The sequence below is a fragment of the Nannobrachium achirus genome (assembly GCF_963921795.1).
Source record: "Nannobrachium achirus genome assembly, chromosome: 15".
In the NCBI taxonomy this organism is placed as follows: domain Eukaryota; kingdom Metazoa; phylum Chordata; class Actinopteri; order Myctophiformes; family Myctophidae; genus Nannobrachium; species Nannobrachium achirus.
In genome coordinates this window covers 21,671,697-21,697,174 of record NC_137822.1, presented here as the reverse complement: position 1 = coordinate 21,697,174, position 25,478 = coordinate 21,671,697, and the positions used below count along the sequence as shown (strand labels likewise).

The 25,478-nt window shown below is 39.9% G+C and overlaps 1 protein-coding gene across 1 annotated transcript; it reads left to right on the top strand.

Annotated features, from left to right (window-relative positions):
- Positions 1 to 3,545: 3,545 nt before the first annotated feature.
- On the top strand, positions 3,546 to 24,013 carry oacyl (O-acyltransferase like; the record flags this gene model as incomplete). The annotated part of the gene is made up of 15 exons (XM_080743483.1): positions 3,546 to 3,702; positions 4,392 to 4,525; positions 12,115 to 12,193; positions 12,729 to 12,864; positions 16,430 to 16,670; positions 17,749 to 17,902; positions 18,720 to 18,822; positions 19,137 to 19,238; positions 19,431 to 19,596; positions 20,046 to 20,125; positions 20,402 to 20,512; positions 21,226 to 21,349; positions 22,393 to 22,579; positions 23,252 to 23,394; positions 23,909 to 24,013. The coding sequence occupies 15 exons, from the start codon at positions 3,546 to 3,548 to the stop codon at positions 24,011 to 24,013; spliced, it is 2,022 nt and encodes a 673-aa protein (XP_080599609.1).
- Positions 24,014 to 25,478: the final 1,465 nt, after the last annotated feature.

Genomic DNA, 25,478 nt, shown 5'->3' with positions numbered 1-25,478 from the left:
AAAGCACTTCATTGCTCAACAAATGCTTTCTGTAGACACAGCCCCTAATGCAGAAAGAAAAAAAGACCCCCATCCCGCACACTTAAGTTCTTGCCTTGCAAATATAAATATTTATTGGAAACGTTTCAGCACACAGACATTCATCAGGTCAAATTGTGCAACCTGAACGTTGTTCCCATTACATATTTTTGTTTGCGAGTGAAGTAGACAGTGTGTGGGAGTCCTTTCTTCTGTAGTACCATCAGATCTAAAACAATACCGTTTTGAATTTATAACTTCAGATGTGTAATAGAAACAGTTCAACCATCTCCGTTGACTGTTGTACGGACAACATACGTACAGTACATCAGCATTTTTAAATATAGCCTACGTAATAAATGTCCATACCATATACAGACACATTTCTTATGCTCTTAAAAATATATAATATATTTCAAAGTCACTTTATGTGTATTTAATTAAATCGAACAAGATAGCATTTTTGTACACTTTATGACAGATGTTTCTATAGGCGTTGAATAGATCTTTTTTTATAGAGAACTTTTTATTTTCAACTGTCTTCATCGTGTTCTCGTCAGTGGGGTGGTTAGATAATGTATGAACATGTTCTTTTAATGGGATTAATCCTCATACGGTCTGCAGTGATCTGAAATGTTATGCTGCTATTGTCCAGCGAATGTCTGAAAACAACTTTCCCTAAAAGTAAGTGAAAGCCAGCTTTGGTCCTCCGTAGTAGTGGTTCACGACGATCTTTTCGAACCAAATGGACCCTTGCGGGTCTGTTACTCTGAGAGTGCACAAATTGTACCAAACGTACCTGTAAGGGTCCATTTGGTTCCCATTTGTACACTCTCAGAGTTAAATTAACACTGATGATTTTACAGACAGTGTAGATTGTGGTCCCTGACCCTGAGATAAAACATTGTGTCAAATGGGGTTCCGAGGGCTAATGGAAATATAACTGGGGGTCTGTGAAATTATAAGGGTTGAGAATCACCGCTCCACAGCAACCAGCTCAATGGTTTGACTCAAGACGTTTAGTTTTATTTTCTTATTATGTAGCTTAATTTACAGTATGATAACATTTGTTTTAATATGGACATATTTTCATTCACACTGGTCGTTCAAGAAGAGGGGACTGTCGATTAGGGCTGTCACGATTAGGACATTTTACATGACATTAATTGTCACTCAAATAATTGTGTTTTCGTCGTTGACAATTACATTTCTGTTTGGCTTGTAGGCTTTGAAGTTGCATATGGCAGATATGACATATAACCTAAATATACAAAGAAATGACAGGCATATTTTACAACTTTATACTTCAAAAAGAACATTGATAGTGGAAATAGCAGATTTTTGGGTGACATTTCCACTATTTTTTACTTTAAAAAATATATATGAAAACGTTTCAACATGGAAACTATTATGACGCTTATGAAAAATGATCGCGATTATGTCAAATAATTGCGATTAGACGATTATGTAAAAATGGTGACAGCCCTACTGTCGATATTCAGTAACAGATTGCCTTGGTGTTGGGAGATTATGCCCTCAGGCTCTGCGTGACAGTTTTTGTTTCTTTCCACATGTTAACGTCACATGATGAGATGGGGACAATCAGTGTTCATCAGTCTGCATTATTTCATTTTATTTTATAAGCGAAAGCACCTCAAATTTTAAACCGTGTGTCCATCTGTCCTTGACAACTTGATGTCTTGAGATCATACATTCATAGACATTATTAATTCAAAATTAGTTTGAACAGTTTCTGAATTTGTGTCAGATCATGTTAATAGAGCAGGGCTCTTTTAATCATTTCTTTTGAAGTCACTTAAGGGCCAAAATGTATGATTTGTTTTGTACATGCACAGTGCATTGTTTGTAGCCTATACATTTTTGAAAACGTCATTCCTATCTTTTTATGTTTATGACTGTGGCAGCTCTTTGTGATCATAATTTATTTTAACTTCATTTAGTATATAATGAATCAAAGCACTTTTTTACAGCAGCCTTAGATTCTAAACTAGACATGAATTATCATTGAGTATCATAACTAGTGAAAGTATCATTAGTTCCTGCCTTTTACATTTTCTTTACTGTTTCTTTTTTAATTAATTTAATGTAACTTTATTTGTTATTGTTTTTGTTTATTTTCTCTGATGGATCATAATGATCTGCATGGTTTTGTAAGGCAGAATCTCTGGGAAAACAAAGAAATATACATTTCCTTCTCAGAATGTAAAACATTGTGAAAAAGAATACTAATATCTCAGAGACAACTATTTAAATGAACACTTTAAGACCTGAGAGCGAGGGAAAGCAACGAAGAGATTATTTTCCATCCTTGTTCTTTTGTTCATGCCTTTTGTGAACCAACACGCTGTTTTAAACAATAGTTTTTTCTACTCTGACAAAAGGACTGTAAAGCATGATTTATACTTCGTCGTACAACAATGTTTTGTGCCAAAAATAGACACACTTGTAGTTTGGCTATTTTCAGTGCGAGACACCGTTATACAACAGATTATAAATCAAGCTAGATTGTCTCATGCTGTAAAACTGCATGTAAGAAGCAGTCTGTGAATTGTTCTCTGTCGATTATTATGTGTCTGGCTGCTGCTGTTTCTTCTGATGCTTGTGTACAAACGCTGTTCTTGGTGTCAATAAATGGTGAAACCTACCGAGGGGCAAGATTTGATGTCCACTGTACACCAGACATCAGCTCCTATCGAAATGATATTGGCACGACTCTCTTCTTTAATCACACTCGAGGATGAGATGCCCGCAGTACTGTACAGTGCGGTAGACTATGAATTATATTTGCTTATTAGACTATTGATTGATTGATTGATTGATTATTTTATTAGACAGAAATGGAGAATAGTACAAGTACAGTTAAACACCCTGCCTAAAAGGAACATCCCAAATAAGACCTTTTACGGTCTTTTTTACGTTGGAAGCCGTATTTAATTCATGGACATAATAAATAGCAAGCAAAGAAAACATTCAATAATATTGCAGTTATAAAAACACTATGTACAGGATATGTACTATAACCAGTAAGACTCCCTAATCGGAAGATAATCAGAAGATAAGCGACCATCAGGTCGCATACACAAACTTTAGAAGGCAATCGTAGCCAATCAGGAGGGAATATGGGAAATGGGACAGATCCATGTTGATGACATGATTTTAGAGATAGTGTGTACCGTTTGCGTGATTTTAGGTCAAAATCTGTAGGAGCAGTGTCCAAAAATTTGTTTTGCAAAAATCGGCCGGATGGTGGCGCTAGAAGAGGGCCCCCAATGATTACTTATAGATTCGTAGTGACTACCTGGCTTAATGGTGAGATTAGAGGTGAATCAATCCCACTCCCATCCGATTTACGCTGAAAGACAGGTGTGAGTCAATCTTCAAATGACATGGTTCAGGTCAGGGCAGACCGTGAAAACGGACGTCCGCCCTACCTCACTGATCGTGACGTGTCCTTTCCAATGTTATATAACGGTCCTTTACGCAAAAGAAATACGATTCCTGATGAGATGGACATGAGATGGGTGGTCTCGGTGCTGCTGGTAGTGGGTTTGGGGATGGTAGAAAGAGCACAGGCTTTGAATGTGTCTAAGGTGTGTTTACAGGACACCCATGCCTTCCTCTGGGAGGTCAACCACACCAGGCCAAGGAAGTACGCTGCTCTGAGTAAGTACTTATTTTTATTTCCCAGGTTGCTGTCAAAGTTACAGACGTGTAAGGGTCAATTTAAACCCCCATAAAGGAGCCTAGAGAGTCCCTGAAATCCACTTTGATAACCACTGACTTATACAGCATTTGAGCCACCACTGGCTGTCCCGGACCACTGGACTAATGCATTGGTTGATTTTCTTTGTTCACATATTTTTGTAGTGTAAAACAATTGCATGGTTTGCGTGGAGTGACAAACTGTAGTGTAGGTGATAAGAAAACTATTCACTTGGGTTAATGGGGGGTGTAAAAAATCTGTAGTTCTTGGATTTTGGAAAAAAATTATATATGTACATAAAGATCATACTAATTGTTTAGCATCAGATCACTGAGTCATCAATCCTGTTTCACAGTAGAAATGTTATGATTGATTTGATACAAATGACATGAATACATTATAAAGTAGTCTATATAGAGTACAATTCTTTGGTTTTGGTTCCTTAATATTGTAGCTACATTAATAAGGAATACCAACAATAGCAAGACAAATTTAAAGTATATATATATATATATATATATATATATATATAGCCTATTGCTAAAAGAAAGGTGTGTGTGTGTGTGTGTGTGTGTGTGTGTGTGTGTGTGTGTGTGTGTGTGTGCGTGCGTGCGTGCGTGCGTGTGTGTGTGCTTGCTTACATTCTCAGTGTACGATGCATTTGGGAAGATGGGTAGTGACGTGGAGGGGGGTAACGTCAACAGGCCTGGCTCCCTGCAGGAGTGTCTATCGGTCCGAGGCCCTGCCTTCTCCGGACAGTACTGTCAGGTGTTCCTCAAGCAGGTGAACATACACAAACATAATTTGGTTCCATTTGTACACTGTCAAAGTTACTGACTTGACTTGTAAGGGACAATTTAGACCCCCATAGGGGAACCTACAGATCCCCGTGAGAATGACTATGGGGGCGTTCACACCAGGGTTATTTGGTCCGCTTAAAAGGGACCATGGTCCTCTTTCTCCTTTGGTCCGCTGGTGTGAACGTGCAAAGGGACCATGGTCCCTTTGTTTGGTCCGGACCATGGTCCTCTTGAAAAGGCAGGACTCGGTCCCCTTCCAAACGGACCATGGTCCGGTCCTCTGCTGGTGTGAACGGAGCCGGACTTTATAGAGGACCAAACTTATGTCTGATCAGCCTACTACATTCTGCATTGTGTGTTGTTCATTGAAAAACAATATGGAAAAAATAATAAACGACTACTCGTGAAGCAATTGTAACTTCGGCTACAAGAGACTACACTCATCAATCTTTGTTAACTGCAGTTGTGAAGCTGGATTAATAATTAGTTCTAAAAGCATGAATTTCTTACGGGAATCATTATTGATATGACCCGACCGCTGATATGTCTTCATGACCTGCAGTAGGCTACACGTTAATAATTGTATCGTCTCCTCTCCCTGTGAGCAGGCGCTGGCTGCGGTGTCTTGTTAGCTACATGGAAACTGCGAGGTTACATGGAAACTGGTGACCCATCGTGTGCGGTGACTCCAGGGGTCGCTCTCCGAACACGGTGATCATTGTTTGTTTTGACACAAATACAGTCACAAATAAAAGTAAGGTCACCATCTTGTGTATCACAGGAGCAGGAGGCGGCGCGGCGGGCGCGCTGCGCGCACAACCTCCATCCAAACGACCACAGCACAAAATAAAGTCAAACTTGGCTTTTCTTTCGAGGCATTAGGATTTTCGCTCTCTCGCTGTTCCCTGAGGACGGGCGTGCACGAGTCAAACTCTTCACGTTGTTGCTGGGACGGCAGTATGTCCATGTCATTGGGTGCGGTGCACAAAAATAACAGATTTAAAAGCTTACAACACTGTCCGAGTGTCTGATGCACGGCTGTTATGTTTCATGGCTAAATGAGGAGAGATGTGGGTTAGCATCCCGTTACATTAATATGTTCTTTTTAAGCATGCGCCACCGCATATAAACATAAAGGTATGGCTCATACGCATATAGATTCAACATTTGGGATTATACATTATTTTATCCCTACTACTAATTCAGAGCGATTATTTTTCGATTATTTTTAGGCAACTCCGCGATAGAATCACATTTACACTGCTTCTAAAGACTCCACCTTTTGCACAAAAATCACGCATTTTTACCCGAATGTTCTCAGCTGCTTCTCCTGAAGCTATGGTATTTGGGTCAGTGACGTGACGCCCCAAAAAATGTGTTTTTAAAAAAACTTTAAATTGCAGGCATAAAAGTTATTTACTTTTGTTCTACTCACTCTCAACCTTATGGAAATACATTTTGTTTTTAGATATTTTATTGGAATCAGACTTTATTCAGCAGTTTGTTGTACTTGTGCCTAAAATCGTCATATGGTGTGACATGAAAATAATTGTTCATAAAATGAAAATGGAGTACATCTTTCTTAAGTTACTCACTTTATCAAAGTCCTTTATCATAACTAACCAGTGATCCACTATAGTTTTTTGAAAATTAATTATATCTGTATATTTTTTTCATAATCGACACTCTGTGTGAGGCCCATGTTCATGATCTTACAACATATTTTAAATGTATTCTGTCAAAACTTTCTCTAAAATTACACAAATATTTGTGACTCTTCCTGATAATATTCTCTATGTAATCCATAAACATTTTTTTGGTTTAATCATTAATAAAGGTATGATTTCTCACTATTTGGAATGTCACACCAAATGATTTAGTGTCACACCGTATGATCATATCTTCATGTGTCAAAGCAAACTGTGTTTTAACCTACCTATTAGTGAGTACTGAACTTTACTGATTGATTAAACAATTACCCAGGATAACATGGCCTTAATATTTCTGAACAGGATATTATTGTAGGGCTTTAACATGGGATAAGAAAGAATTGTAGTAGTAGATGGATGATGAGGATGTGCACAGGAATGCTACGCACACCTAAGTCTTCTGCCGGCCCACGGCAGAAGGATCCTAAAGGGACAATAAGGCGCATAGCCACACTTGGAGCCAAGGCATTGAAGGCAACATTTTATTAACACCAATTAGTGGAAACAGAACTCAGCATTCAGGTAAATTGCTTTTTTCCGAAGTCTCCTGAACTTGAACACAGCATTTTGTGTTGAACAAATGTAATTAGGAATCATGACATTACACCACATCTCCACTAGCTAAAGAGTGCTGGGTTGCGCAACTCCGAAAATAGCTGATCTACAAGCTCTCGCAGCACAACGTGTTGAGAGCTTGTAGATCAGCTATTTTCGCTAGTTTTGTCTCGGGTCCTACCTTAACACTGTCCACTGTCCAGTCCAGTGAGTGAAAGTACAAAAGTATTAGATCAGATTAGATTATACATTTAGACTGTATTGTACATCAGCCAGTCGTATTTGGTGAGGGTAGCAAACCGGCTGCCTTGTTGCGGTTCTGCTATGCCACAGACAACCTCCTGCTCTTCGTAGAAAATGCAGTCTCGCCCCTTTGGCTCCTCTCTCCTTGCTGGGTCATTGTTTAGTTTCTCCCTGTACTTTCTCGTTCTCTCAGCACTTGTCATTTTCCAGCTGACAAAAGAAAATGGAATGTATAGTTTAAGACAAAGAGAAAATATTGTTTAGATTGAAACAATATGTTAAGGTTTCTGTGAAGGGGTTTCTGCTCTGTCTGATGAATTTGAAGTATCACTGAATGAAGCTAAATTACATTTTATGTAAAAATGTTTAAAACAAATGTTTAAATGTACAAAAGAAACATGGAACTTTGTTATTTGTTGTTATATCTGTAGTTAAATACAGTATAAATCATATGGTGTGACAGTCAAGTCATATGGTGTGACAAGCAGACATGTCACACCATATGATTAAGTGTCACACCATATTACTGTTTTCTCCATTTAGGTTTACCTTGAGGCTACTATGTACACATTAGCATGCTAACAGCATGCTAGCTATAACAAAGCAGCCTAGATCTACATGGAAATATGACCAAAACCTCAAATAACTTAAGCTTTTTTTAAAGAAAAGGTGTCACACCAAAAGACATCCAGAATGGTGAGTTTGTCAACGTTTCAACAAGATGGCATTTCATGAAAATGTTAAAATCATAACTCACCTCAGACACCTGTCTTGCAGTTGTGCTGGGAGTGCTGAATAGCCTTACAGAAGAAGGACCTCTCTAGCCAATAGTTGTCCAAATAATTGCCTGTTTAATTTTTCCAAACTAGTGTCACACCAAATGATTTTGGGTTGGGGGACAAAATGTTTTTGATCAGAAATGACTGAAAACATTATGCTTTGACTTTGAAAAGATATAGGCTCAAAATAGACATTTTTTTTAGCCTAAATTCATTTTCAAATGATTTTTAGCAATTCTTTTTCTTAGTTTTATTCAAGTTCCCACTTTGAGAAACAAGGTCAGGACAGTCACACCATATGAGTTTTGCCATGTTTGGTTGAAGATTCTGAAGAAATGAGGAATGAAATGTTTTAATCTTGAGTAAGTTCACATAAAGCTTAATGTCCTGCACAATATTCAGAAGGTTTTTGACAAATATATTTTTTATTTATACATGTTTGACACCGAGGACAGCGAAAACGTTACGTCACGTCACCCACCCATTTGCACGATGTACACTTTGTACAAACGTAATGTGTAAGTTTACTGAGCATATCTTTCCCGGAAGTTCTCCTACGCAATTTTCGTCACGAAAATTGCCCCCCCCCCCCCCCCCCCCCCCCTTCCTCCGAGAGAGAGGGAGAGGGAGGGAGGGAGACAGTGAGCTGGAATATAGGCTACCCCTCTCCCACTACTTACATTGCGCGTGGAATGGATCCAAGTACAACATTAACCTCTATGCTGGATGTGTGAATCACCTAAAAACAGCGATGTTTGACGAGACACACGTGTGTTTGTGTAGTCCGTTAATAACAAGCATGGTACGTTGGTAGCGATACTTTTGTACTTTTACTTGAGACCTGAAGTTGGGAAGTGTTACCGAATATGTGTCGTGTTTCTATGCGAGTCTAGAACGTAACTCGACAAGTGTTATCCTTATGCATAGATTAAAAGCTGCCATTTCATTTGCCTTGATGTTGAAAGTGAACACGTAACGTGTGAAATCAGTGGTGGACATTTTAGACTGAAGTAAAAGTATCAATGAGCAGAGTGAGACCAGCACAACAGAACAGAGTAGCTCAAACGGGACCAATAGTTTGTCAATAGACAGTGTCCACTCTTGCTGTAGCCTCGCGTAACCCATGAGTCCCTGCATGGGCTATAGTGCACACACATGACAGATTTGGTGAGAGGCTGATAGCCTATTCATTCACTTCACCTATATACCCAGACAGTACAGCGACATCACGCCGATACCTACTCAACCTCTGTAACAAAGGAGGTTTGCTCATTGGGATGATGCATTTGCGACGTCGCTTGCCACACGGCACGGATATTTTTAAATTTTCAACATGTTACACCCATAGAGTTATAATAAGTAGGTTACACCACGGACAACCGCTTTTCGCTTGCGTCGCGTGTGTGAGTGAGTGAATGAGTGAGTGTGCGCTCATGCCTCGGAGATAGAGAGAGCACAGATACAGACAGCGTCTATAAAGCTGCGTGAGTATGATGTTTTAAGCATTGTTTCCCAAGTACTGTGTGGGTCTCTCGACCCACGGGTGGCTCGCGAAATGGGACTGTGTGTGTGTGCCAATGTTGTGTATTGTAACTGCGTCTTCTATTGCAAACAGTGCTAAACTCTTCAATCAATCAATCAGTCTAGATACAACAACCTCGCAAATTTGCCTACAGCCCCCCCCACCCCCACACCACTCAAAAGTCCTCAATTCAACATATAGGCTACGTCAGTAAAAGTACAAAAGTATTGACTGTCAGCCCAGACTACACTGGACACCTTACACAATTGTTCCTGTTTCCTGAGTTATTGGTGTCCGACCAAGTGTGCCTTTTTGTTCATGATAGATATTGACAATAAGGTATTGAAAACATTTTAATCTGAATTAAAACCTAAACCCTTATGTTGATCAAATATAGAGCAGTCCTGCCTGAGCGCCCCTAAACCCCTTATGTTGATCAAATATAGAGCAGTCCTGCCTGAGCGCCCCTAAACCCCTTATGTTGATCAAATATAGAGCAGTCCTGCCTGAGCGCCCACAGGGCCCGAAGCCTTTCTAGTTGTTTTTATTTAGGTTATTTATTCATTTAGCTTCACATTTCCAACCTGATAAGGATAGGAAATATCATTACGGACCCGTTGCTTCACTTGCTTGTAAAGAAAGAAGAGACAGACAGAGAGAGATTTGATGTGGAAACGGGGATGCTTATATTATGTTCTCGCGTTCTTGCGCTATTTATTGTTAAATGAATCAAGGAGAAGGCTTTATACAGGCTATGTTTTGAGAGAGAGAGAGAGAGAGAGAGAGAGAGAGATAGAGAGAGAAAGAGAAAGAGAGAGAGATTCCTCCACCCATCCATCGCTAATTACTGCCTGAAATGCGGGTTTCGCTTCTTTTAAAAAAAGAGATATAGGAAGCGGCTGTGATTAATAACACAAAATTAATTGGAATAGGCAGTGAAGTAATTTTCCATAGGAATAGCCTATTCTGTCAATAGATCAACAGCCGCCTGTATGCATGACCACGTGTCAGTTGTTTACATATTTGGTTCTTTTAACAAAAGTCCCGTGTGAACGCTAACCGGACCAAATTCAAAATGCAACAATGTAAACATTTGGTCCCTGATCCGGACCTTTTAAGCGGACTTTGGGTGAGAACGTGCCCTATGTTAGCGGTTGGAGTACAGTACAGAGGCCTTGTGTAGGATTAAACCCGAAGGTGTATTCATTCACAAAACCAACACATATAACTTTCAATTCTTGTTACAAACATTGCCACTAGCTTTCCACCCCTCAACTCTCTCATCATGTTCACAATGGTAGCATCCTTTTCACATCTTTCACATCCTTTTACACTTCTCTATGTTACTCCAAACATAATATTGCCCTTACAATAGACCGTTTGTCAGCCTTCTGATTGGTCCCTGAGACTCCCTGACTGGCCAACCAGAAAAAAACATTCACTTTTTGCTATCGGGGGTGGAGTTTGTGCAGTGGAGAATGTTGCTTCAGGCTTTCAAAAACTGTCCGCAGTGCGCGACACGGAGATCGGCCGGTACGGTGATAGCGACGGCAAGCGTCAAGCGATCTCGCTCATCATAACGAATAAGCTTCAACAAACTAGTTCACATGTACCTTATCAATGGTCTAAGAGTCACGATTGGGTACATATAATTTAAATGGGCAGAATTACGAAAAGCCAGCCTATTATGTGAGGAGAAACATTCTCTCTGTCCTCTTCCTAGTACCCAAGATGCAATGCGCTTCTCTTTCTATCTCTGATCCAGAGGATTAAACTAATTAAAACATTTATTTTTCGGGGGAAAACTACTGTTTTGCTATGTAATTACTGTACCTTTTTCTTCCCTTTTTATTAATATCACGTAGATGTGTTTTTTGTGGTACTTTATATAGCTGTAATGAGGCTATGAAGGGGAAAAAAATCCCATCCACTTCCACTATAAAAACAATCTGCCCAGGGTTAATGTCCCATCATAGTAACAGGGCAGAATGGGGCGGGATTTACAAAAGGGTTTATTAAATTGCCAATGTGCTTTGCAAACAATCAATAAATAAGGGTTATGTGCAAATATCAGTAACAGAGGATCTCTCTCTGTTACACCCTGAAATCCACTTTAGAGAACCATTGAGCTATAGCACCAGTTTACACACATTGCCTGATGTTCTTCAACAAAACCAAAGGAGACATTCCATTTGATAGCTGCTATTTTTGCGTATGCCAGTGTGACCATGGTTCTCAAACAATTTAATTTCAAGCAGTGGTGTAAAGTAACCAAGTAACATTTACTTAGTACTGAGTACAATTTTGAGGTATTTGTACTTTACTTGAGTATTTCCAATACCTTTACTTCTACTCCATTACATCTCAGATACCAAATATTGTACTTTTACTCCACTACATGTAGGCTATTTGAAAAATGTAGTTACTAATTACTTTGCAGATATACTGTACATTATAATATTATCAAACATACATACATGAACCTATTTTATACCTTTGCTATTTTTCCACCACTGATTTCAAGGACCTCCAGTTTGGTATGCACTAGGCTACGGGCCCCCATAACTCAAGAGTGCAATTAGGTTCAGCAATCCATTTGGTTCCGAAGTCCCAATCAATCTAATATATGGGGACCCCCTGGAAAACCACTGTGAGAACCACTGTTACACAATACACGTACCACGTGTCTCAGTAATGTGTTTATGTTTCAGTGCAGACGATGACAGCACTATGTGATATTAATCATTTAAAATAATGCTTCTAGGATGTGGTCCAGTATTTTGTGGGCATCTGTGTCCCTGACTCCTGTACAGAAGAGGAGGTGCAGACACTTGTGGTTTATGGTGAGTGGCTTTGAATGGCTGGCTGTGTGCCAAGAATCCACCCAATTAGACATGCAGGACAGTTTTCTTCTTTATCTGCGACCTTTGCAGGGACGTGCAGAGAATGTCTAAAAGGGCCTTTGGGTGAAAATATTGAAAATAGCAGACCTCCTAGCTAGTTGTGAACTTGGAGGTCGGCTATTTTTGGTGTTTGAGCATTTTTTCAGGGGCTTGAGCATTTTCAGTGCTAATCAAGTCAATACCGGAGATCTGGCGTAACAGCATGGATTTCTACACAGAGTGGGCAATTCTTTCAATATAATATGCGTTCAAGTTCAGGAGAGTTTGGACAAGGCAATTCTCTGGAACGCTGCCTTCAAGAATGGCATGGAAAGGGGGGGCTTTTGCATTTCTTTCACCATAATAAAAACTAAAAACTGCATTCATGGTCTGGAGAAGGCACTTTTGACAGACGTATAAAATGACAGGGGCTCAGGCCCCCTTTGATGTATATGTGTGCACGTGCCTGGACCTTTGTGTTTTGTTTGTTTACCAGATACATTCCAGCAGGACAAGGTGTCACTCATCCCACCTCTACCCTCCATCCTGGTGGCCAGCTCCACTCAGGGGATCTTTATGACCCAGTGTTTGTCCAAACCTGCACCGCCAGACCTCTCAGCTGTCACCTGCCTGTGAGCATTGTTCCTATACATCCTCAGCTGCCGTAAAGCTGACATACTGTATGTAGTTTTCTGCTTAATATATATATATATATATATATATATATATATATATATATATATATATATATGCATAGGCGATTCTAGCCTCTTCCAGCAGGGGGTGCACGACCTCTATTACCTCATGCACGCGCGCGCAGCGCAAAAAAATTGCGGATATTAGCGGTTTTGTAATGTTGTTTTAGCGGATTTCTGCAGTTAATTTTGTACCCAAATGTAACACAATATAAACAAAAAAAAGTGTAAAACAGGTGCTTCTTTTTCTAGACACCATATGTCTATCTATAGGATTTATTTACTTATTTTGCAGACAGAGGCAGCACAGCCAGGACATATAAAGCCAAACATCAAGTTAATCATCATTCATCAAGCAATCAAGCAGTCATTTACAGTGTCAAATAAGCATTTCACAAAAACAAATAGTAGACACATCCTTATTACACAATGAACTGCAGCCTCCGGGTTTTGGCACTTGCAAACCTTTCAATTATTTTCTGCACTTTAATTTCGTGTATTTTCTCAATCTGTAAAATGCCTATATCTGACACTCTTTTATCAGTCATGGTTGTCCGTAAATACGTTTTTAGTTGTCTCAAAGTAGAGAAACTGCGCTCAGCTGAAGCACTCGTAACTGGTATGGTGAGGTACAGTGTGTAGACGTGTTTTAATGTACCAAATGAATCAGAATTATGCATTCCCTTCTCTTGAAAAAAAGCAAGTTTCTTTTCAAACAGTGTCGTGTCCTCCATTTCTTTTTTTTTGCGCACATTCTCTTCAATATAACGAAACAGTTGAAAAAAGGGAACATAATAGACTATGCACTTGGAGGGAGTACAACAGCATTGTGTAAACAGAGATGTGTCTTTATGTACCTGTCCTCCTGAAAGCTTGCTCGGCGTTCTCAGAACCAAAGGCCCGACATGGAAAGCAGAACGCCCGGTCATGGCGCACGCTATACTCCAGCCAGGCAAAATCTTTAAACCACTCCTTTCTGAATTTGCGTTGTTTTTCGCCAGCGGCCTTTAATGGACATTCTACATCTTCTGGCTGATATGGACCCAAAGCCAAAAACTGCTTGGCTTTATCCGGGCCATGGCAAGGGTCTCTTTCATGAACAAAGTTGGCTTCATTTGGCTCCTCTGGGTCTGGGCCTGGGGTAACAACAGTTGAGTCTGGAGTGGGGCTTGCTTGCTGTGGAGGAACCGGGGCCTCGGTCTCCGGCAACGGCGAGCCTTCCACAGTGATGTCGGTGGCTGGATCACTGCTGCTGCAAGCTCCGTCCACCTCCTCTGGTTCACGTTCATTAGCATTACTGTCAGTGTCGAGTGAACTACTATACTTGCCCCTCCACCTCTCTTTTTGCGCACATTTTACAAATCACGATCACTGTTTTATTTAATAATTATAAAATAAAGTTACATTACAAAAAAAAAAAATCAAAATGGCCGCCTGGCGGCCAGGGGGTGCACGTGCACCCTAGGACACCCCTTAAAATCGCCTATGTATATATGTATATAATATTCAGATGGCTAAGAATGTTCTCTAAAAAAATCTAGTCTCAGTGATACTTCTAGGGGCCGCAGTCTGCCTCCAAACCTATTCTGCTGTTTCAGCATGCGGCTGTTACCATGGTGGCAGTATCAGTGATGTCAGTCATCTCCAAATTTGGGCACTGTTTCAGCATGCGGCTGTTGATCAGAATCCCTTTTATGCCCACATGGAGATCCCTGGTGTCATCAATCTCCAGGAATCTCCATATATGGGTACCAGGGGTCTCCATTTATGGGACAATTGATACATCACTGGCCAGATGGCCAAGACATGGCCCTTGTCGCCCTTAGGTGTCTTACTAGTTTGTAGGATAGTATATTTAACTAGAAAAATATTGTTCCTTCGAAACAATTGTGGGCTCGCTTCAAGCCAGAAAACAATGGCTATAAAAGCACAAAATGTCAAGATCGCAGGCAGTGCTCTCTTTGACGTTACTGACATCAAAGTTTGTCCATTTTGTTCCAAAAATGTGTTGTGCAAAAGTTGACCCGCTGGTGGCGCTATAACAGGCCAATGTGAGAAGGTTGGTATCTGTTCCTTGACCTATTGGGAATGTGCTTGCAAGATTTCACGCACATCCCAGGCTGTGTTCATGATTTGAGGTGTTTTTGGCTTTGGACACTTTATCGCTGCTTGCAGCTATATTTATTATTATTATTTTATAATTTTTTTGTGTGCACTTCATAGGCATGTTAGATAAAGGTCCTTAGATTGCGTGTAGAATGTTTCATGCAAATTGCAAAAAAAATCCTAGAATAAAAACGGGTTTAAGCGTTTTACAAACTGCTCAAAATGATATAGCGCCCCCCTTTGGCCATTTGGGGTAAGATTGGTTTCAGTGATATTTGAACTAACCCTCTACACTATTTTGTCATGAAAATGTGACTTTGCATGTATGTTTTAGAGGCAGAAGAATAATTTGCATAAAAATGCAATATTGTTTGAATTATTTAAAAAAGCATGTTTCAATGTTAAAGAAATCCGATCTGACAGATCTTTAGATATCGGTCCAAAGTTCACGTAAAAAAAGTTTTGTGCACGTGACGCGAAAATTCCAGAATAAAAGCGGGTTTACACGTTTTACAAACTGCTCAAAATGGCGGAAAATTGAAGGGCGGAGCTTACTTAACAACGACACAGATGTCTTCCGCTTGAGTCAAAGCACGCGTGTAACAAGTTGCATGTCTTCAAACGAAACGAGTCATGACTTATGGCCGTTTGAAGTTTGAATTTTCAGACGCTTCGTATAGCGCCCCCCTTTGGCCGATTGGAATAAAATTGGTTTCAGTGATACTTTGACTAACCCTCCACATCTTTGCCAAATGCCATGAAAGTGTAGCTTTGCATGTATGATTTAGAGGCCGAAGAATAATTTGCATAAAACCGCAATATTGATTGAATCATTAAAAAATTATATTTCACTTTAAAAGAAATCCGCCGAGATTAGTTTGACCGTATTGGTCCAAAGTTCATGTGAAAAAAGTTTTGTGCACTTGACGCGAAAATCCCAGGAGGAGATAGATTTTTACTGTTTTTCAGATAATTCCAAATTGTGGGAGACCTAAAGGTCAGAGGTCAAAAGTCAGAGGGTAAAAGTTGTTCGGCATGAGGAGACGCATACGTGTATACAGGTTTCATGACTGTAACTCAAACACAGCATGAGCTATACCTGTTCAAAGTTCGCACTTTCGAAGGCTTCCTACAGCGCCACCATTTGGCCGATTGCTATAAAAAATAATAGCGCACTTCGCCACTGTAAACTGAACACATTGATGTTTTTATTTTCATTTTCTCACTAAGTATGTAGGAGTAGAAAGGAACCGAAGTTCCCGTCTACTGTCTGTCTGTCTGACTGACTGACTGACTGATAGATAAATAATGACAATATCTAAAGTGTGCTCGCCTTATAGGCGAGCCCACAATGACATTGTATGAAAAACTAAAATGACCCTATCCTATCCTTCAGGTTTGTGTGTTGTGTCATGGTGTCAATCCCGCTGGCAGCCACCCTGTTCATGGCTGTGATCAGCTGGCAGCAGCACAGAGAGGTCAGTCCGGCTGTAGAGTCTGCTCTGAACACCAACCCTAACCTGTATGGAACCATGATGACGCTCAATGGTCCCCCTAGTGGAGGGAATCGCAGCTACACCGTCCGGAAGCTGAGTGAGACACACAGCAGTCCAGAGGAAGAAAATAGTAAGGGTCAAGTTTGTGACTTGCGCAAACCTTGTACTGTATGTCCAAAGTGTTTGTTCTTGTTGGATCCTGTGCTCCAATGTATACCAATGTAATTATTAGTAACAAGCTGTAAATACTTTTCTGGTATGAAAAGTATGAAAAGTATTTATAAAACAGACACACAGACTTGAGCTGCACTATGTAACTTCCCCGCTCTACCCTGGATTTGAACCTGGGTCTTCTGTGCAATGCTGACATTTTGACCACTGAGCTCATAGAGCTTGCCTGCTTGCTCTGGGGAGAAACTGAATTGGCCAACCAAGATACAGGATCTAAATGTCCCCTTAGGAGACCAAATAGAACCATCTCAATTGTATAAATATAGTATTAAAACTCATTGATTGGTAAGCAAAACAGTGTTGTTTACAAAGAAAGTGAACAGGAAGTGGTCACAGAGAAATGGCTTGTTCCGGCCAAATAAAATGCAGATCGGGTTCCGCTTCCGGTCCCACACTGGAAGCACTAAATCTTAATCTTCTTTGGGGCATTTAGGCCCCGCGGATCGGCAATCCGATTTTGGATTTGTTTTTAAACAAATCAAATTAATCTAAACTCAGCAAACTCGGGCCTCGGCACGCAGAGATATCAGGAAAAACTCTGGAAACTCTACCATACAGATTGGACAAAATCTAGAAGGTATGTGCATGCATAAAGTGAGTGGCAAGTTGAGTGGCAAGTTGAGTGGCAAAGCGAGTGACAAAGTGAGTTTAACATCGTTTAACGTCGTTTTATGCAATCAGATAGAACTTTTCTGTTTAGATGTAGGGGCTATTAAGGCCAGAAAGTAGTTTTTTTGCCACTCAGTAGGCGTTACCGCATAACTTCCGGGTATGCCGATGATGTCACGCGCATACCCTCTATAAGTTACAATGAGCTTTAACCACGTTTAGATCAGCTAATTTCTGCTACATTTTGTGACAAAAAGTACAGCATTCTTTTGCAAAGAAAAATATGTTAGGAAAAATGGAGACACAAGGTTTCTGCCCTACTGCCATTTGGACACTCACGTAGTGTTTCCCTCTAGGTTGTGTGCACTGGTTTCTCCAGGTCTTCCCTCTCCAGAGGACCTGCCAGGGGGTGCTTGGCACCACCTCCAACAACACAGGAGGGAGCTACTCCTCCCTGAACGGAATCCGCGTCCTCAGCCTCTTCTGGATCATATGTGGCCACACCATCCAGCTCAGTGCATGGAAAAACCTGGGTGAGACAGCAGTGGCGGGGAAAGTACTCAAATGTTTGACTTAAAGGGGGCGTGACACGGCCAAAACAGCTAATTATGGCTATCAATTTAGCCAATTTCTTTAATGATGTCATGTACCCCCATGTTAAATGACCCAATCAAATTAATGTATTGTAGTTACTGTACTGAAAGTAACCAATCACTGGAGACAGTTTTCACGCCGACATGCCCATGCCCAGGCAGCCGACATGCCCATGCCCTGACCGTGTCAGTTAGTAGTGAATCCTCCTGGGCATGTCAGCCCCGCCTCCTTTTCAGACTGTTTGAAGGAACACCATGTGACCTACTGTATCATAATGTTAAATTTCGGCCGGTGTCGCCACTCCTTTAAGTGAAAGTATCAATACTGCAATGTAGCAATACTCTGTTACGAGTAAAAGTCCGTAATTCAAAATTGACTTGAGTAAAAGTACAAAAGTATTGGTATCAGTACCGAAAGTAGAAAGTTATGCAGAATGTCCCGTTTCACATGTATCAAATGTGTACAAATTTGAAAATAGCCAAAATGTATAGGGCTGAAGTGGTTAATGTATGTTTTCTACAAATCTACAAAGTAACTAGTAACTAAAGTTTTGAAAAAAGTGTAGTGGAGTAAGGAAATACCCCAGTAATGTAAAAGCACCTCAAAGTTGTACTTAAGTAGGCCTACAGTACTTGAGTAAATGCATTTAGTGACTTACACCACACAACTCAAACCCATTCCTCAATTATTACATTCAGTAGCTCCTTCATTTACTTGAACAGTGCTTCACTCGTACTGCCATGGTCTCTGTTGCAGATAACGAGAAGGTATGGAAGGAGACAGTGGAGAGGAACCCCATGTATGTGTTTGCGTTCAGCGGGCCGGTATATCTGGCTGTGGACACCTTCCTTCTCCTGGGGTGAGACTGAACAGTTTGCACTTGGCTTGGGCCCTTTTACTGTGATGTTTTGTTTTGTTTTGTCTTAAGTTCCTTTAAACACTTTTAACCTGGCATCCCTATTTTGAGCATGTCATTATTGGCAAAACCTCTTGCCACAAATTTTCAGTGTTTCATCTTAGCCATTTTAACTATTCATCTTGGAACAAATTATGTTGAAGCTCACAGACTCACACCCCAAGTATGGATGTGATGTACAGTAAGAGCAATATGGCTGCTGTGTGAATATGGTAAATCAGTTTCTTCGTAATGTCTTGTTTTCATGTGTTTTGCAGGGGTCTGCTCAGTGCCAGGTCTTTACTTAGCTCCATACACAAATCTGAAGACAAACTGAGCCCTAGTCTGGTGGCCAACTATCTCTTCAAGAGGTTTAAAAGGTGCATTGATCTATCGAGTCATAATTTACACTGTACCTTCTCATACAGTAGATGTGTATCATCATGGGTGTCTCATCTGGCAACTAAGCAGTATACACTCTGAAAGCTTCTGAAAGCTGATCACCATCTCCCTCCCTCCCTATCTTTCTTTCTTAATCCCCATCATCAAACGCACATGGTCCCATCGTATAGGATCCAACCCCTACACCTGTTCATTGTGTGTCTAGCCATCGGTTTCTTCTCAGTGATCCAGAGAGGAGCCTTCTGGTTCACGGCTGAAGATGAGGTGATGAACTGTAAGAAATACTGGTGGTCCAACTTACTGCTGGTCAACAACCTCTTCACCATCACTGATATCGTGAGTTCAACCACCAATCAATTCAATTCAGTTACTGCTGCTGATCTTTTTTTGTGTTTTGTTTATGTCAGTGGTTCTCAAGGTGGGGTCCAGGGAACCCCAGGGGTCTTTGAAGGGCTTCATTGAATTGACACTGGGTGAAAAAAAGGGTTGCAAAAATCGTAGGATGAAAATGTAATCAAATACGTATATTGAGAACTAGGATTAGGAACCAAGTGGAGGCTTAGGAGGATGTTACAGTGTATATTGGGGTGCCAGAAATTGTAACATATATACAGTAGTGGTCCGAATGCATGCCAAACTGGTGGTCCTTAAAATGAAAGCGATTGAGAATCACTGGTTTATATTGATCTATCCTTTAATGACCTTCACCATTTCATTCCATTGCAAGTTAATGGTGCTTTCTAACTGATGTGTTCCTCTCTGTCTATTGGCTGGTTTCTCTGCAGTGTGCGCCCTGGACGTGGTACCTGTCTTTAGACTTTCAGTTCTATGCCACCACACCTCTACTGATCTACCTATACCGACTGTAAGCCAACAGCACAGTACTACCCGCTGAAAATAACTGATCAACAAGACCACAACATGTCGAGCGTGTAGATTGCTTATTTTTTCTCATGTGACATGAGTGACGATAACTGAGCATTATTCTTTGGTTACAACTTCAATACATGTACAGTAGGCTATCTGCTGTATTTCACCTCAACCAGAGGAGAAATCCCACATATTATTATGTACAGTACTCTACTCTACTCTACTGTATGTTTCTGATCTTTTGTCTCCTCCCTACCGTCCTCTCCATCAGTAATAAAGGTATACTGGTTGCAGTGGCAGCAGCTCTGCTGTTGATATCCAGTTTGGCCAGTGCTGTTATAACGGCCCTACTTCAGCTTCCTGTCCACCAGCCAACGACACTGTAAGTAAGACACCAGAATCAGTGGTGTAAAGTAACTATGTACATTTACTCAAGTACAGTGCCTTGGCTAAGGTATATAACCTTAAAACAAAACAAAAAGACAACTAAAAATGGTGTGCAACAACACAAGATAGAGGGTGGATGTCACCCCTGACAAATACCCTGTATTACAAAAACACTATAAAAATAGTATAGCATTAATTTAAAAGAAAAGTGTGGAGTCTAATTTAGTAGACGTGGTGATGCATTATGATGCTTTGTAGCATGCTGAAATACTAAAATATCTAAAAATTGAATTGAATTGAATTGAATTGTACTGATTGAACACAAAAAAACAACTCAGGATTGTGTTGATCGTGTCCCAAACAACAATAAAATAAGAACTGGTTGTCCCATAGGTAAAATGGTCCTTAGTCCGTAAAGATGTTTAAATTATTACCAATCATAATTATACTTTTTTTAAGAAAAGGACTACTTTTAAAAGTTCTGTAGATCTATCTAATTTATTATTATTATTATACATTTTCATTCAAAGCTTATCTACATGACCTTTAAGGCAGCTATTTCTTTTAAATTGTATTTTTACTTTACAGTACACCATAATGGTTTTTTTTTTAAACAAAAACATTTCAGTAAGCAAACATTTACTTTCAAAACCCCATTCTTATTCAAAATGTTTAACAGATATTATGTATCTATCTATTTGGTTCCAGTGCTTATGAAAGCTATTTCCAGTATTACTACAATAAACCCTACACCAGATATGGGCCATATCTCATAGGGATCCTGGCAGGAATATACATGACCACAAAAAAAGATCCGCTCTTAAAACACCAGGTATGAATTTCAGAATATGCTATCTATGACGCACATTTCATGCAATCTATGTCAGTATATCTGTATACACAGCTCATTCTTTTATTAAAATGTAATCGCATTTCATGCATGATGTATCATTACATCTTAGGGTTCATAATCATATCTATTGTGCAGCTGTTATCTCAGGAACACTAGCCTGTTCATAGAGCGGTGGTTCCCAAACGGTCCATTTCTGCCTTGGGATTTTGTAACAACCACATACATTATTATGGCAATATACTGTATGCAATAATTAAGTCTCTTAAAGGAGAAGTTTGGCCTAGAAGGTTATTTTACCTTTAGTCTGTGTTCTTCTCTCCCCCAAAAAAGTAGTCCAGGTGTTTTTTAGTTTTTGTTTCTTTGCTTTTTCATAACAGGCCTTTCATGGCGTTTCGTCCTATTCCAGGCTCCAAACAAGAGTAATATTGTTAAGGCCTGTCCATACCCGAACTTTTTGTCTGAGAGTTCCGACTTTCCGACATGCAGCTTTCTGAACTCTAACTCAGGATAATGCTTTTCAGAAGTTACGAGTGACGTCATTTTGTAGTTGAACTGTACCTTTCCGAAGAAAAGTTAGGTTTCAGAGAGAGAATGGACAGGCCTTTGGTCCTCTTATTTCTCTCGCTCGAAAATCCATTTTTCCGGTACAGCCATCTGCGGAAATGCAGTGAAAGGGCAACATTGCCTCTTATGAAAAACAAACAAAAAAAACATCTGGATTACTTTTTTGGGGGAGAGAAGAACGCAGAATAAAGGTAAAATTTACCTTCTAGGCCGAAATTCAAACCTATTTTGGGAATGTCATTATAGGCACAAATCTACAATCAATCAACAAATCTACAGGCTCACAATGCGTCGCATCATGGCACGTTGTTGTGCTTGTAGATCAGCTATTTTCGCTACGAATACAGGTGTGCCTTGAGATGTTGACCTGCCTGATGGGGGACAAAGAGTGTTAAAACCACTGATCTAGAGACAACGTCCAGGTGTTAACCCTTTCATCTGCATCATTGTCTCCTCAGTGGCAGGCAGCGCTGGGTTGGCTGTCCTGCCTGTTGGGCATGGCGGTGTTAATAGGACTGGCCTACGCCCTGCGGGACGTCCCACCCGGGCCATCCGTCTCCCATGCCCTGTACCAGGGGCTGCACAGACCCCTCTGGGCCCTGGGAGTGGCCTGGATCATTGTGGCCTGCGAGGAAGGATATGGAGGTCAGGCTACACCTATGATGATGACCAGGGGTCATCGCCATGTTGGCATGTGGTGGACATTTTTGTCAAAATGTATTTTTTGCCACAGACATACAAAATGAGACGGAACACTTCAAGAGATAACCCTGAATCATGACCATAACAGGTCTGTAACACTGAGAATGTACAAATGGAACCAAATGTTGGTTCCATTTGCACACTCTCTGTGTTTTTCAGTGTTATTCAGTGTTATTCAGTGTTATTCAAGTCCTTGCAAATAAAACATTTGAGAACCACTGGTACTAGTTGGACTCCTAATATGCCATAGCGTCGTAGTAAATAAGTGTCATAAATATTCTGAAGAAAACCTGGAGACTTGACATTCAGTAATCTAATTGGGTCTTGTGATCTAAATAAGACAATTATAATGGTGTGTAAAAAAGAAAATCTAGAATTTGCCACGGACACATTTGTCCCCAAACGGACATGTTGATGACCCCTAATCATGATGTCGCATGCACGCACACACACACACACACACACACACACACACACACACACACACACACACACACACACACACACACACACACACACACACACACACACTGTGTATGTACTGTAAGCAGACATTTCCAAGCACATTAAATGGTCTCAGAAACTGATTTTTTTTGTCTCCCTCTCTCTTTAAAGGCTTCATCAACAGCCTGCTGTCTTTTGATGTCTGGGTTCCGCTTTCCAACATTAGTTTTGCTTGCTATCTGATCCACCCTGTTCTCATCATCATCTACAATAGCAAGCAGGAGACTCCAATCCACTACACTGACCTCAACTTTGTGAGTATTTCCATGTAGTGTGGTGGCGGTAGAAGTAGTTTTACTTAAAAGGTAGCAATACCACCACAATATAAAAACATATTTGGTTAGTACTTTACTACTCCACTACATCTCAGATCCTAATATTGTACTTTTACTCCACAACATTTATTTGAAAACTTGAGTTAGTTACTTTGCAAGTAAATTATAATATTAAAAAACATATATAAACCACTTAAACCCTATTTTATATAGCTCATAGAGCTTGTACAGCTTTTAAAGCTTTTAGAGCTTGTAGATCAGCTATTTTCAAACAGTTTATACTTTTACTTTTGGTATTTTAAGTATATTTTGATGGCAATACTTTTGTATTTCTACTCAAGTATACATTTGTAATTCAGGACTTTTACTTGTAACAGTATTTCTACACTACAGTATTAATATACTTTAAGTAAAACATTTGAGTACTTTTCCCACCACTGTCCTGTAGGTATCCCGAGCTGAAAATGTAATGTCATCTTCTCTTTATTTCCAGATGTACCTGTTCTTAGGCCACCTGGTGCTGACACTAGTGATGGGATATGTTCTGACGGTTTTGGTGGAGAAACCCTACCTTTTCCTAAAAGGGAACATTGCATAGAAAGGAGCTCACACCGCAGAAGGCCTTTCGTGTTCAGTTCTAAGCTACGTTATTTTTTTCTAGATTCATATTTCTATGCATTTGATGTATTGATGTTGATGTATTGATGTATTACCTTGCTTATTGTATTGATGTATTACCTTGCTTATTGTATTGATGTATTATTAACTTGCTTATTGTAAATTGCTCTGGATTAAGAGCTTCTGCCAAATGCCTACATTTTAAATTGTAAGCTACTTAAAACCTATATACTTTATTGTAAATAGCGAAAATGACAGATACAAAAGCTCACAACGGGTCGTGTTGTGACACGTGTTGAGGATCTGCAATTTTTGTGGAATATTTGCCTTTTTTTGCCTAATGTTTGCTTAATATGAAATATAACTAACCTACTATTCCCTACTGCCTAATCATTTGAGATTGTAAATTAATTCAATTGAATACAGCTGTTGTGCTTACAGATAATTGTAATGCTACAAAGACACTACTGTCATGTTTTGTATGGATTTCATATGTTGCCTGGTGTTATTATTATTATTATTGTTGTTGTCATACAGTATGTATAAAACAACACATATTTACAATTACAATATTTGTGTTTTTTACAGTGTGTGTGTGTGTGTGTGTGTGTGTGTGTGTGTGTGTGTGTGTGTGTGTGTGTGTGTGTGTGTGTGTGTGTGTGTGTGTGTGTGTGTGCTAATGTCTCGTCTAATACTAGCTGGCAATGCACCAATGTGTTTTCGATTTTTGTCTTGCAGGCCCTTGTGAAAGAATAGTGCTCAGGGTACACCCTCGGAAAAACCTAATCCTTGAACTTTCTGTTTATAAAGCACTGGCATATCTCCTGGACCACAGAGGTATTTGATGGTGACAATTTAAATACCTACAAAACATCCACAATGTTAGAGATTAGAGATTAAAGGTACAAAACACAGACTCTCGTCAACATCAGGTTTACTACTAAGCATGGTGTTTTTATTTTATTGAGCATAGATTTCATTTTAGAGAGTAATTGTGTTTGCAAATGCGTGCTTGCAATTCATTTGGTATTCAAAAAATCAAACCTCGGTTCGAAGTGGAGCCGTGAATTTGAGCAGTTCCAGGTCTATGTTTTTGATTGAAGTGATTTGTAATTATAATCAAAATCTACAAAGTATTTACAAAATAAATAACTTTTGAACGGCTCTTTGAAAAGAACGGATCCCAGAGATTCGGCTCACTTCAAAGTGACATAAATCCCATCCAAAAAATCGGCTCACTTCAAAGTGACATAAATCCCATCCAAAAAATCAGCTCACTTCAAAGTGACATAAATCCCAGCCAAAAAATCGGCTCACTTCAAAGTGACATAAATCCCATCCAAAAAATCGGCTCACTTCAAAGTGACATAAATCCCATCCAAAGAATTGCGCATGGGCAGATCCTGTTCATTCTCGACTGGACACAGACTCTGGTGAGACAGGAC